Here is a 12,214-nt window from a genome sequence, read left to right as displayed (position 1 = left end):
AGGCATGTGGACGGCGAGCTTGGCGCGCCTGACGCTGACTCGGATCGGCATAGTAAACTAACCCTACATCCAGTTTATAGAAAAGAAAAGGCATCATGCATGTATTGACCAGAGCAAATTGGGTCAAGATTAAATTTAGGTAAATATATAAATTTGGCAATGCTGAATACCTCGAAGGAAAAATGACTTGGCAAATCTGATCAATAGAATAAAGCAAAATCATAAGAAAATTTGCTGGATAGAGCTGTTGTATGCAGTGTTGACACGCTCGGCTACGTATGTTGCATGTTCCCCTTGCTTATCATGTATGGCTTTGCTACCCTACACGAATTATGACTCCTCTGGCAGTATAGAACTTGCAAGCTAATTATTTCTACCATTATGTGCCTCCTAATGATCCATGAACCAATGAAATATATATAGCCCTCCGGTGGCACTTGGAGATTCAAAGATACACATGTGGCCACTCCAAAGAGTAATAGGTTTGTGATTCAAAATAATTGTTGATCGATTGAAGCATAAACTTGGTACAGAAAAGAAAAATGATTAAATTGTCTATCTGAACCATATGATCATTGCAACTCAAAAGGATGCAGCATTGCCGATGAAAATAAAATACACAAACCTGATTGATAATCAGCTGTTGAGTCATTGGCGCTCAGATCGCTCGCCGCCGCTAGCACGCTTGATTTCGCAGCTTGTGAAGAACGATGCAAATGTTATAACAACAATTGAAACTATTGGCCTAAGAACAGTCACAGTCACGACCTTTGAGCTCCTCAATGAAGCTGTTACAGAAGAAGTCAATCGTACTGGATAGTGTTCCTTTCTTTTCAGAAAATAAAATAAGCTGACTGTTCCTATCAGTAATCAAATACTTGAACAATCTATCTGGCATAAGATCATTTTCTGTGGTAGCACTCCAGGGAATCTGAGGATTCCACGGCAACCCTTCTGGATGGGCAGCCTACAAAGCTCCAGAGTTTCGACATGCCTGCATCATTTGAAATGCACCAGAGCACAATCTGATCCAGTACAATTGTGGACTTGTGGTACAAGCTAATAGATACCACTCATTCATATTTATAACATCTGCTGACATCATAAAGGACACAAAAAGTGGAATGAGATGAGGCCAGAGTTAAGCTTACAGCTGCTTTCGAAGGTCCAAGGACGCCGACATTCAGGATCTCCCCGTGAAAGAAGTTGGTGGAGAGGTTCCTACATTTGTCAGGTAAAGATTTACATTAGATTCGTGCCAACGGAAAGCTGTATGCAATGCCAAGGGAATCACACCAGCGACAGCTTACAGGAACCAGATGAGTTAGGCTTAGTTGTACCTGCATAGATTATAAATTAAGGGCCACATGTTCAGTACAGGGGTTATGTTTTTTAGCACAACATTCTAATTTGTAACTGAAAAAAATATTCATCAATCATTCATGAAACCTTAACACTACAGCAACTCCACGACTATCCTTTTAGAAAAGATACACCTTGCGCAATTGAAGCGTCAGATTCTCAAGAACCGGTGAATGTTCAAACATAGAAACAAGTGGACGGAGGTCTGGTTGCACACACCACTCATTCAGCAACAGTCTTGAACTTACTATAATGTCGGGCACCATCTCAAATCCCTTTCTAAAAATAAACTGAACAAAGTGCACATCAGTAGCGGTTCAGGGTACAGTGTAGAGAGCTAGAAGGGGCGGTGGATCTGAAAATTTGAAGAATAGATGTAGAGACCTGTACATAGTTTCTGAAGCTGAAGAAATTGTACAGAGAAAGGTATGAAACAGTGAAGCAGACGGCAAGCCACCATGTGAGGCCACGCCTTGTTCCTTTCCCCGTTGGTCTCGCTCCCTTGAGGATCAGAGGTTATTCAAAAAAATAAGAAAGGAACCACAACACTTACACAATACTGCATAGATGGGCAGAAAGAGAAAGAGTGATAGAGATCAGGGGCAAGGGGGAGAAGGATTCAGAGAAATTTACGTTGGCATCACGGACGAACCTGCCACCTCGACCCGGCTCCCCCGTCCGCCCTCAGCAGCAACAACAGACCGAGCGGATCCCTGCACCACCGCCTCAGCCCGTCGCCTTGAAGCATTGCCTGCCCCACCGCCATCGCCAGGAGATGCCGCTGCCACGTTCTCCTCTGGCCAAATGCGTTGTCGCATCCCACGCTGAACAAGTTTCAACCAAAAAAGGAAATGAAGATAGCGAATGTATCTTTCCAACTCACAGCCACCCAATTATATATATGGTTTCATGGTTCGTTCTTATACTCTCTTCAGTAGTTCTGCTTAATGCTTTTGTAACTCAAAGTCTCTCTGACTCTTCAAAATCAAGCAAGAACCGGAAGATGCTAGCAGAGAATTTCATCCAACATTATGCTCTACTTAGCCTGACATACACTGCTGAAATTTGGAACAATAATTCAAACACAAGTCTGCAGCATGAAGAGTTCAACTTGTACTCAAGCGAGAAGGTTAATTCTACCACAGACCAAATGTTCACTGCAGCTCCCAGAGCCCCACGATCAACTAAACCAGCCAATCATACAGAAACTGGGTAGGGTTATGTAGCAATCTCCTAAGAAATTCTACTCACTAACTGAGGAGATAACTTGGCCTAGGAGAATCTAGCGGCTAATTCAGTAACGAGAGGCGGACCTGGAATTAGGTAGTTGCTACGCGGAGGGTCTTGACGTACTCCTCGTTGTCGGAGTCGAACAAATCTCTCGCCTCCTCTTCCTCCTGGTCCCTGTACCGCCACGGGCACGACGCCGAACGAGTTCGTACTCCCCGCCGCCCCTGTCGGCGGTGCCGTCCTCGTCCTCATCGCTGCCGGCGGGGCTGCTGTTGCGGCCGCTGGAGGGGCGCTGGAGGAGGAGACGGCGGCGGAGGACGAGGAGGATGAGGATGGGGAGGAGGAGCCGGACGAGGCGCCACCTCCACCCTCGGCCTGGCTTCGGCGCCGTTGGATCTGGAGGGATGGGAGGAAGGAGCGGGGCGTGGGGAGATCGTTGATCTGCCACCCGCCGCCGGTGCTCGCCGGAATCGGCCGTCGTGAGTGGTGATGGCGGCGGCGGCGAGCCGCGGTGGGAGAGAAGAGAGGAGACTTGCGTTTGCGTATGAGAGCACGAATTGACGAGAGGAGCCACATTTTTTATTTTTTTTCCTTCGGCACAGTAAAATCTACGTGGCATAGGTGAGGAGGCGCCCTTACTGCGACTGTTAAAGGGTTTAATTGGAGGCACACATGAGGTGACCAATTGATTTGGTACTTTTTTGTATCCCCATATTATTATCTGTACCTATGTCATGTTTTATCTATTATGTTGGATCATTGAGCATTGAGTTTACATTCTATATTTATTGAGAATTTTAACTTTATTTTGTTTGTTTTGCATGTGGTATTTTTCCAAAAATGTTATGAGATATTCCGGGTAGTTATAATACCCAAAAAATCCATGTTACCAAGAAAAATTTGGCCCGGGATTTTCTCTTTTTCTGGCTCCGCCACTGAGCTTAGGTGTGGTGTTCATGCTACGCTTGTTGTTCGCGGCGAGTAGTAGTCTTCTTATACTTACAATTCTGCCTTCTTTAAAGCTAAGATGCACATAGACGTACTCCTAAAAAAAATTGCGCGCGGTAAAGGGCCTTGAGGGCCAGCCCGATAAGCAAATGCAATAAAAGGCTAGGGTGCAGCGTCCATGGACGGCGATGGTTCTTGACCCGGCGTTCTCAAGGGCATGAGTGCCCACACAAAGGTACAACTGAGTTTACTCTGATGCCAAAATGTCAGTGCTCAATCTCAAGAATAACCTAATATAAAAAATCAAGAATAATTTGGAATTAAACCTTCGACAAGGAAGAAAACTGTTGTGATTTTATCATGAAAATGAAACGTTGCGATGACTAGCACCATAAAAATATACTAGCATAGCCTGTGCGGCAGCACGCCGCACCCGTCAATATATTGTATTTATACATATCATAAAGGGCATTGTTATATTTGTAACGATAGAATCGTCCGTGGTTAGAACACAGAAATAGTACATACGATGAGTCCATCAATAAAAACGGAAAAGGGGTACATTTATTGCAGCTATACATGATACATATTGATGAACGGAAAGGTACACGCTGATACAGTATTAATAAGGTCTACTTATTGGCACCCTATACAGTCTGTTCTATGGAACATACCGTATAGGGCGATGCAACTACATGAAAGTAAATGATTGCAGACCACCCTAGTTAAATCATCCTAGTGTAGCCCCTGCAGGATTAGTGCATGTAATGAAGTGGTAAATGGCTTTTGCAAATTCATGCACCCGTCCAACGGGTGGCTTTGCTCCTGTGTATGTAACGATGGGATCCTTGCTGTGAGAATGTTGGGGGTACATTAGGTACCACATTGCGGAAATGTTGCATATTTTCACTAAGATCATTGTTTGTCTCGCAAATTCATGTTGCTGGGTACATACTTGCTGGCGAGCCATGTTGAACTGCCATTGCTTGGTTCATGCTTTTTTTGTGTTGTAAAAAGCCTTTCCTTCACCACTTAAGTGTGTAGTAGTTGTAGCCACGCCATATTGATATGTTATGATGTAATTTTTTGTATAACCAAAGGTTCTCAAATAAATTGTTTTCTTCAAAACAGTTTAGAGAAAAATAAATTGTTTTCTTCAAAACAATTAATGTAAATGAAATGATTAAAAGGTAGGACTTTATCGCATGGGCCGGCTAGGGTGATCTTTCAGAAAAATATCCATATTGATGGTGATCCATTATTCATTGCCAGGCTAAGTTGGCTTACGTGAAATATTGACAGGAGGCGAGACCCACTTCTTTAGTGTGAACTTACTGTTATTTTCCTTATGTAATTTTTTTGTTTCGTTTATAGGAATATTATGTTGCTATCTGTAAGAAACGGAAAGATCAGTTACCTTTTTACGTTCTTCTCATGTAACGACGATCGTCTTCCACCTGGACGAAATAAAAACATTCCATGTCTCAAGTATGGAAAAATGACATACAAACTTTATGTCCTAATCGCTGGCAGACCAATCTGTGTAAAATAGTATGGCCAACATAAGCCTACAGGGATAAATATCAGATTGCCAAACCAAGAAGGTAACTTGAAAGTAACAAAAAGAAGCACTCACCAGCAAGTCGTGGATTTCAGCGGTCTCTGAAAATCTGCACTATCTGCAAAGCATGATAACAGATGACAGTTTCAGAATCTGTAGATGTTCACTCTAACATTTCGTTGCCCTTATACTTAGCCTGTAACACTGGTATTTTCTTAGAGATTTGGTATCTTTATGTCACAAACAGTAATGATATGTCAATTTTCTTTCAGAATATCTGATCGCCAATTGATCTCCAAAGATCATTCATTGTACACTCATCATTAGGGCAACCTACCTCTGATGAATGCATGTGCCAAATACCAAGAGCAACAGTATACAACAACTCGGTTGGGATCCCTGCAATGCAGCTGCTTTTCAAGAAATGCCCAATAAATGGAAAACCAAACTGGTTTCTTCAGGCAAATTGCCACAAGATGCTCTATGTCTCCAAAAGCAAAATCATATGGTGAACAAAATATGGGCCGTATGCATCTTTTGGATGCAGAGGCTGGGTGATAACCTCCTTTTCGAAAAAAATATGGTGACAAAAATATAACACCAACTACCTTCACATAACAGAGATCACTGAACTTTGTTTCTCTAGAAGCTTTGATTCAACATATAGAGGTGGAAAATGTTCAGAATAACTTACACAGTTGTCTTGAAAAAGGTCCCTTGGGGATTCTTGATTAGAGCTGAGCTAACCATAGCCCAAAGTCGTATCTCTTTGGTTAATAAAATCCAAAAGGTTTATCAGTACAGTAACAAATAACAATAGTTCAACTGGAAAGGAGGTATAAACTTCCACGTCTTATAACTTACGTCAGCAATGAAGATGGTGGACTTCTTTTACCGGCTACTCATAATCAAAGAGAACAGCTCAACTTGTTAATGGTAGTGGATCAAGTGATAAAAATTTAACCATAAAAACAAAGGTGAGTGAATTGGACAGCATAAAATTCAGATACCTGCACGCTGAATCCATGGTGAGGAAGATTCAGAGAATGTTGATCTAAAACTGGAGCTCAACTCTACGAAAATTAACAACTTGTGTTGAACCTGAAAGTAAACAAAAGACATAACACATAGTCAGTGCCACAGCGATCGAATATGTAATTCCTACAGGCCAACACTTCTGCTTGATTATCCAGAGCTTGGTTCAACACCTCCACACCTGTGGTGATACATGTCGTTATTTTCTGGAGGGAACGCTGTACTCCCAACTAACCATGCAAGCAAAATAACAATACGTACGATAGGTTATTACAGTACTACCTCAGACCTCTAGGTAGGTGTAGATGAAACATTCTGTAAAAATCATCAAACTGTCGATGGGCATTCAACATTAAATATAAATGAGTCCCAAGCCTGAGGGATTAAAGATGGATAACAAAAAGTAATACTATAATATAGCAGGGAAAAGACAAATGGCTAAACCAACAAATTCCACAGCGAGCTTAGAAGATAACCGCTACACTTCCGACAATTCATGCAGCATCAATACGCTGAATGTCTGGCGTAAGAAAAACTGATCAACAAAGCAAACCAGCCAGACGAATAAACATGAAGGCTCATTGTAAGTGCATCTAGTGCCACCCCTAGTTGGTTTTGGAGTATTGACGACAAACCTAGTTGAGGGACTAATGTGTTTGTGAGAATTGCAGGACAACACAGGTAGAAGTCCCTCATTGATTCGGTTTTCCTACCAGAGATGACCCCTAAAAATGTATGAAGACATTGAAGTCAAAGGTGGTATGTGAAGACATTCACATTGAAGACTATGACAAGAGAAGACATCGCGTGAAGACTATGGAGCACGAAGACTTAGCAGTTTCGTCGTTCTGTGTTTTTCTTTGTTGAGTCATAGGAACCACCGTACTGTTAAGTGGGGTCCAAGAGAACCAGTCAGAATGACTGAAGTGATGCTTAACCAAAATCCTATGTCTTCTAGTGAAGACTATGAGAGCAAATCTTGTCCAGAGTTGGATAAGTCAGCTTTGCTTGTAGCCCAAGTAAAGTTGTCGTGTGTGTTTGAAATCTGACCATTGGAACATGTGTCAGTTCCTTAGTGACCCAGGGTCATTTCGGACAAATCAGGTCGGGTTGCCTAGTGGCTATAAATAGCCCACCCCCTACAACCATAAACGGTTGGCTGCTCAGAGTTAAAGCACGGCTTTTGTCGTTTGAGAGCAACCCACCTCGAAGCCTTTGAGAGAGAATTCCTTGAGAAGATAAAGCCCTAACCATCCAGAGCCAAAGAGTGTTAGGCATCACTTAAGTCTTCCTGTCTGTGTGATCTGAAGACTTATTACACTTGAGGACTGTGAATCCTCCAGCCGGTTAGGCATCGCGTTCTGAGCATCCAAGATTCATTGTGGATCGCCGGTGAACGAAGTCTGTGAAGGTTTGGAAGTCTACCTTGAAGACTTACCAGAGTGATTGGGCGAGGTCTGTGTGACCTTAACTCATGGGGAATACGGTGAGGACTAAGTGTCCTGAGCTGCGGTTCAGGACTAGGTGTCCGGGACTGTGTGTCCTCAGCTTTAAATACGTATCCGCCCTAACCAGACGTACAACTGTCATCGCAGTTGGAACTGGTCTACCAAACCTTTGTCTTCATCCCGCACACTGGTTCTATCCTTCCCATCTCTTTATTTACAGTTGGCTCTTGTGAAGTCAGTGCCTATTTGCATTATCCATTTGTCTTCACTGTGTACCTGATCTTTACTGCCTAGCTGCTATTAGTCATTGTGCTTTCACTTCATCGAATACTTGACTATGGTCTGCCTAGTGTAGTCTACCTTCCGCTGCATGGTAATAGGTTCATTTCTATCATTTGTCTTCAAAACTTCCATGTTTTGAAGACTTCCATAAAAATCGCCTATTCACCCCCCTCTAGTCGATATAACACATTTTCAATTGGTATCAGAGCGAGGTACTCCCTTATTCTGTGTGATTTTGGTTTAGCCGCATGGAGTTTTAGTTATGTCAACCACAGGAATGAAGACTGTGTCATGCCCCATCTTTGACGGTCATGAGTATCCCAAGTGGAAGGCCATGATGAAGAAGCGCCTCATGGCGACAAACAGCGAGCTGTGGACCGTCACTGAGATTGGCCTGACCGATCTGTGCAAGATGGTGGAAGCTGATGACATTCGCAAGTACACTCTTCTCAACCTCACGGCGAAGGACGTCATCTGCTCCTGTCTGTCTCAAAATCAGTTTAGGAATATCATGCATCTCGATCATGCGAAGCTTATCTGGGACCGTCTCTCTGAGGTCTATGAAGGTCATCGAACTCGTCATGATCCTTGGTTGAGGACTTTAAGGAATCTCTCAAAGCGATGACATTCGAACCAGAATCATCATCTTCTGCATCATGCCTTATGGCAAAAGATGCTAAGGTAATTGAATGCTATCTATCTGAATCCAGTGATGATGAATCTGGTGATGAATTTGAACCCAGCTATGCAAAACTTGCTTCCCTTGCCACTAAACAACAGAAAGCTATGGAATATATTCTAAAACTGTTAGACAAAAGCGATGACCTGTTGGACGCTGAAATGACTCGATCTCAGTCCTTAATTGAAGACATAAAAAATCTTCATGTTAAGTATGAGGAACTTGAAAGGCGTCATGAAACGCTCTCAACAACTCATGAAAAGCTTTCCTATGATTATCTTCAAAGGAAACAAGATCTTGAGAAATTGAGAGCGGTTCATGAAGATCTTCAAAAGGAAAACGAGTCACTTCGCGCCAAACAGATCAGTTCAGCTCAGGAAGGATTTGAACCACCATGTCTTAAATGCATTGAGCGTGATAACGCTACTTCTGTTGCTGAATGTTCTACTATTGCTACTATTGCAATATCTTCAACTGTTGATGTGGTAACTAACCCCTCTGCTGAGGATACCACTGCTATTGCTGATGAGAATGGTAGGTTGAAGACACTGCTTGAAACAGGGATTTACAAAAGTCTCAAAGGGCATCAGACACTATGTGATGTCCTCAAAAGGCAGATTCTGAACCGAAACCCTAGGAAAGAGGGTGTTGGGTTTGAAAGGAAAATGAATGCTGATGGCTCTTACTGGAAACCTGAGCAGTACCCCAAAATCACATGGGTTGCTGCAAAGGAACCTTCAGCGGATCCATCCACCCTATCTGGCTTCATTTGTGCTAATCCCATTGTTATTGATGAATCCTTTGATGCAAACTATAAACTGTTTAAGAATCAGAATGGTGAAGTGTTTGCCAGGTATATTGGTACTAACTGCAGGAATGGACCGCCTATGAAGAAGATCTGGGTGCCGAAAAGGTGTTTGGAGAATCTTCCTGTGAATGTCATCATGACACCACAGGTGAAGAAGACAAACCCCAGACCACAGGCTTCATATGGTCCAAAGGCTTCATACAGACAGAGGACTCACCTGAGTCGCACTAACGCAAATATTTTGCAGGGAAACCATACTCAGGCCTGTGAATATGAGCATGTTTCATCAAACGCCATGTTCATAAGACCAAGAACTATTCTGCTTATTCTTATGAGTACTATTGTCCACCTGCAAGACTTTTTGTTAGGGCTCCAAAGCTAAAGTTCTCAGATGCTGCACTTAGACTCATTGCTTCGAAGCCACCCTTGAAGATGTGGGTGGCTAAGAAAGCTTAACTCTCTTTTGCAGGGAAAGGTCTCCAGCCGAAAACCAAAATCGTCTGACACTATTGCTGGGGACCTTAAACATCTTGTAGGGCGCAAGATCAAATGCCCAAATGGTCTTATTATGTACTTTGTTCCTGAACCGCTTGCTACTTGCCCTATCAGTCCCAATCTCGATCTAAGCTTTAATAATCCACTGGTTCGTCAAATGTTTTTGCTTCACAATTCTCTTCGTAAAGCCTATCCCCCTAACTGCACTGTAGGGTACGACACCAGCTGCTTCAGAATGGATTATTGATAGTGGGTGTACAAATCACATGACTGGCAAGCGAAGCCTTCTCATGGACTCAACTTTACGTCCATCTGACAAAAGTCACATCACATTTGCTGACACTGGTAAAAGCAAGGTATTGGGTCTAGGTAGAGTTGCAATCTCAAAGGATCAACACATGGATAAAGTCATGCTTGTTGAATCCCTTGGTTTCACCTTAATGTCTGTCTCAATGCTTTGCGATTTAAACATGATTGTGATGTTTGGAAAATATCATTGCCTTGTACTAATGGAATCTGACAAGTCTCTAGTGTTTGAAGGGTATCGGAAAGATGATTTGTACGTGGTAGATTTCTCAGCAGGACCACAACTTGCAGTATGTCTTCTAGCAAAAGCTTCTGAATGCCGGCTCTGGCATCAGAGGCTAGGACATGCTGGCATGAGGAACCTCCACACCCTTGCAAGGAAGAAGCATGTCATAGGCATCGAGGGCCTCAAGTTCAAGAAGGATCACTTATGCGGTGCCTGTGAAGCAGGAAAGATGACGAGGGCCAAGCATCCCTCGAAGACAATAATGACAACGACCCAACCCTTCGAACTGCTCCACATGATCTTTTCGGTCCCACTCATTTCTCAACTCTTACTACTACTTCTTGTCTCTATGGCTTTGTCATTGTTGATGATTATTCAAGATATACTTGGGTGCATATAATCCTCTACAAGACTGAAGTGCAGGATGTCTTCAGACGCTTCGCCAGTCGAGCAATGAACAACTATGGCGCCAAGATAAAGCACATCAGAAGTGACAATGGCACTGAATTCAAGAACAATGGCCTAGATACATATCTTGATACCTTAGGCATCACACATGAATTCTCAGCTCCGTACACGCCATAGCAGAATGGCGTCGTCGAACGCAAGAATAAACACTTATTGAGATGGCCCGGACGACGCTTGATGAATACAAGACTCCAAGAAAATTATGGCCGGAAGCCATTGATACTGCATGCCATATCATCAACCGTGTTTATCTTCACAAGCTTCTGAACAAGACATCCTATGAGCTCCTTACTGGCAAGAAGCCAAATGTCAGTTACTTCAGAGTATTTGGCTCCAGGTGCTGGACCAAGGATCCACATCACACTTCAAAATTTGCACCAAAAGCACATGAGGGTTTTATGCTTGGATATGGAAAGGATTCGCACTCCTACAGAGTCTTCAACCTTTTTCACTATAAAGTGGTTGAAACAGTGGATGTGCGGTTTGATGAGACGAACGGCTCACAAAGAGAGCACCTGCCAAATGTGCTAGATGAAGTTCCATCCAGTGAATCAATCAAACTTATGGGAACTGGAGAAATCATACCGTCTGAAGCTCAGTCTGAAGAGAAACTTATCATCTCCGCACCTAATCAACCTGAAGACAATGCTCAGCCTGAAGACAATCCCTCTAACGATGACAATGATCAGCAAGAGAAAAATCTTCGTCCTGTACATCCTCGTGTTGTAAATGAAGTACAGATTGAGAGAATAATTGATAGCATCAATGCACCAGGTCCACTCACTCGTTTAAGGGCAACACAGCTAGCAAATTTCTATGGGCACTTCGCATTCGTCTCAATATCTGAACCCAAAAAAGTTGAAGAAGTCTTCATGGAACCTGAATGGATTCAAGCTATGCAAGAAGAGCTTCAATAGTTTGAGCTGAATAATATATGGGAACTGGTTAAGTGTAACGCCCTCGATGCGGCTATAGCTCCCACGTGTCGAGGCACGACTTAGAGACATAACCGCATTGAAAGCAATGTCGCAAGTCAGGCAATCATTACAACATCCCATGTAATACATAATAAAAGGGGGAAATAACATAGTTGGCTTACACTCGCCACGTCACATCAGAGTACATAAATAACATCCATCAAACAATCACTCATGGCCCGACTACGGCGCCAAAATAGAAAAGAACCCAACATGCGACGAGGCCCTGAATCGAACCCCAACTAGGCACCACTACTGATCATCGGGAAAGGAAACATAATAACGCTGAGAGTCCTCGTCGAACTCCCACTTGAACTCGTACTCGTCACCTGGAGCGAAATCACCTGGTCCTGCATCTGGAATTATAGTATCTGTGAGCCACAGGGACT

The 12,214-nt window shown here is 43.1% G+C and overlaps 1 protein-coding gene across 1 annotated transcript; it reads right to left on the bottom strand.

Moving 5' to 3' along the window:
* Nucleotides 1-254: 254 nt before the first annotated feature.
* Nucleotides 255-2,180, bottom strand: LOC147967686 (uncharacterized). Its single transcript, XM_087522505.1, has 5 exons — nt 2,022-2,180; nt 1,497-1,652; nt 1,311-1,340; nt 1,152-1,221; nt 255-788 (listed from the first exon to the last, which is right to left on the bottom strand). Exons 1-5 carry the CDS (start codon nt 2,178-2,180, stop codon nt 649-651), a joined length of 555 nt encoding a protein of 184 aa, XP_087378631.1. The 3' UTR covers nt 255-648.
* Nucleotides 2,181-12,214: the final 10,034 nt, after the last annotated feature.

The sequence above is a fragment of the Triticum urartu genome, chromosome 5A, assembly GCF_056163025.1.
Source record: "Triticum urartu cultivar PI428250 chromosome 5A, HENAU_Tu73, whole genome shotgun sequence".
NCBI classification, from domain to species: domain Eukaryota; kingdom Viridiplantae; phylum Streptophyta; class Magnoliopsida; order Poales; family Poaceae; genus Triticum; species Triticum urartu.
Note: the sequence above shows the minus strand (reverse complement) of the source record. Positions and strands in the feature narration are given on the sequence as shown.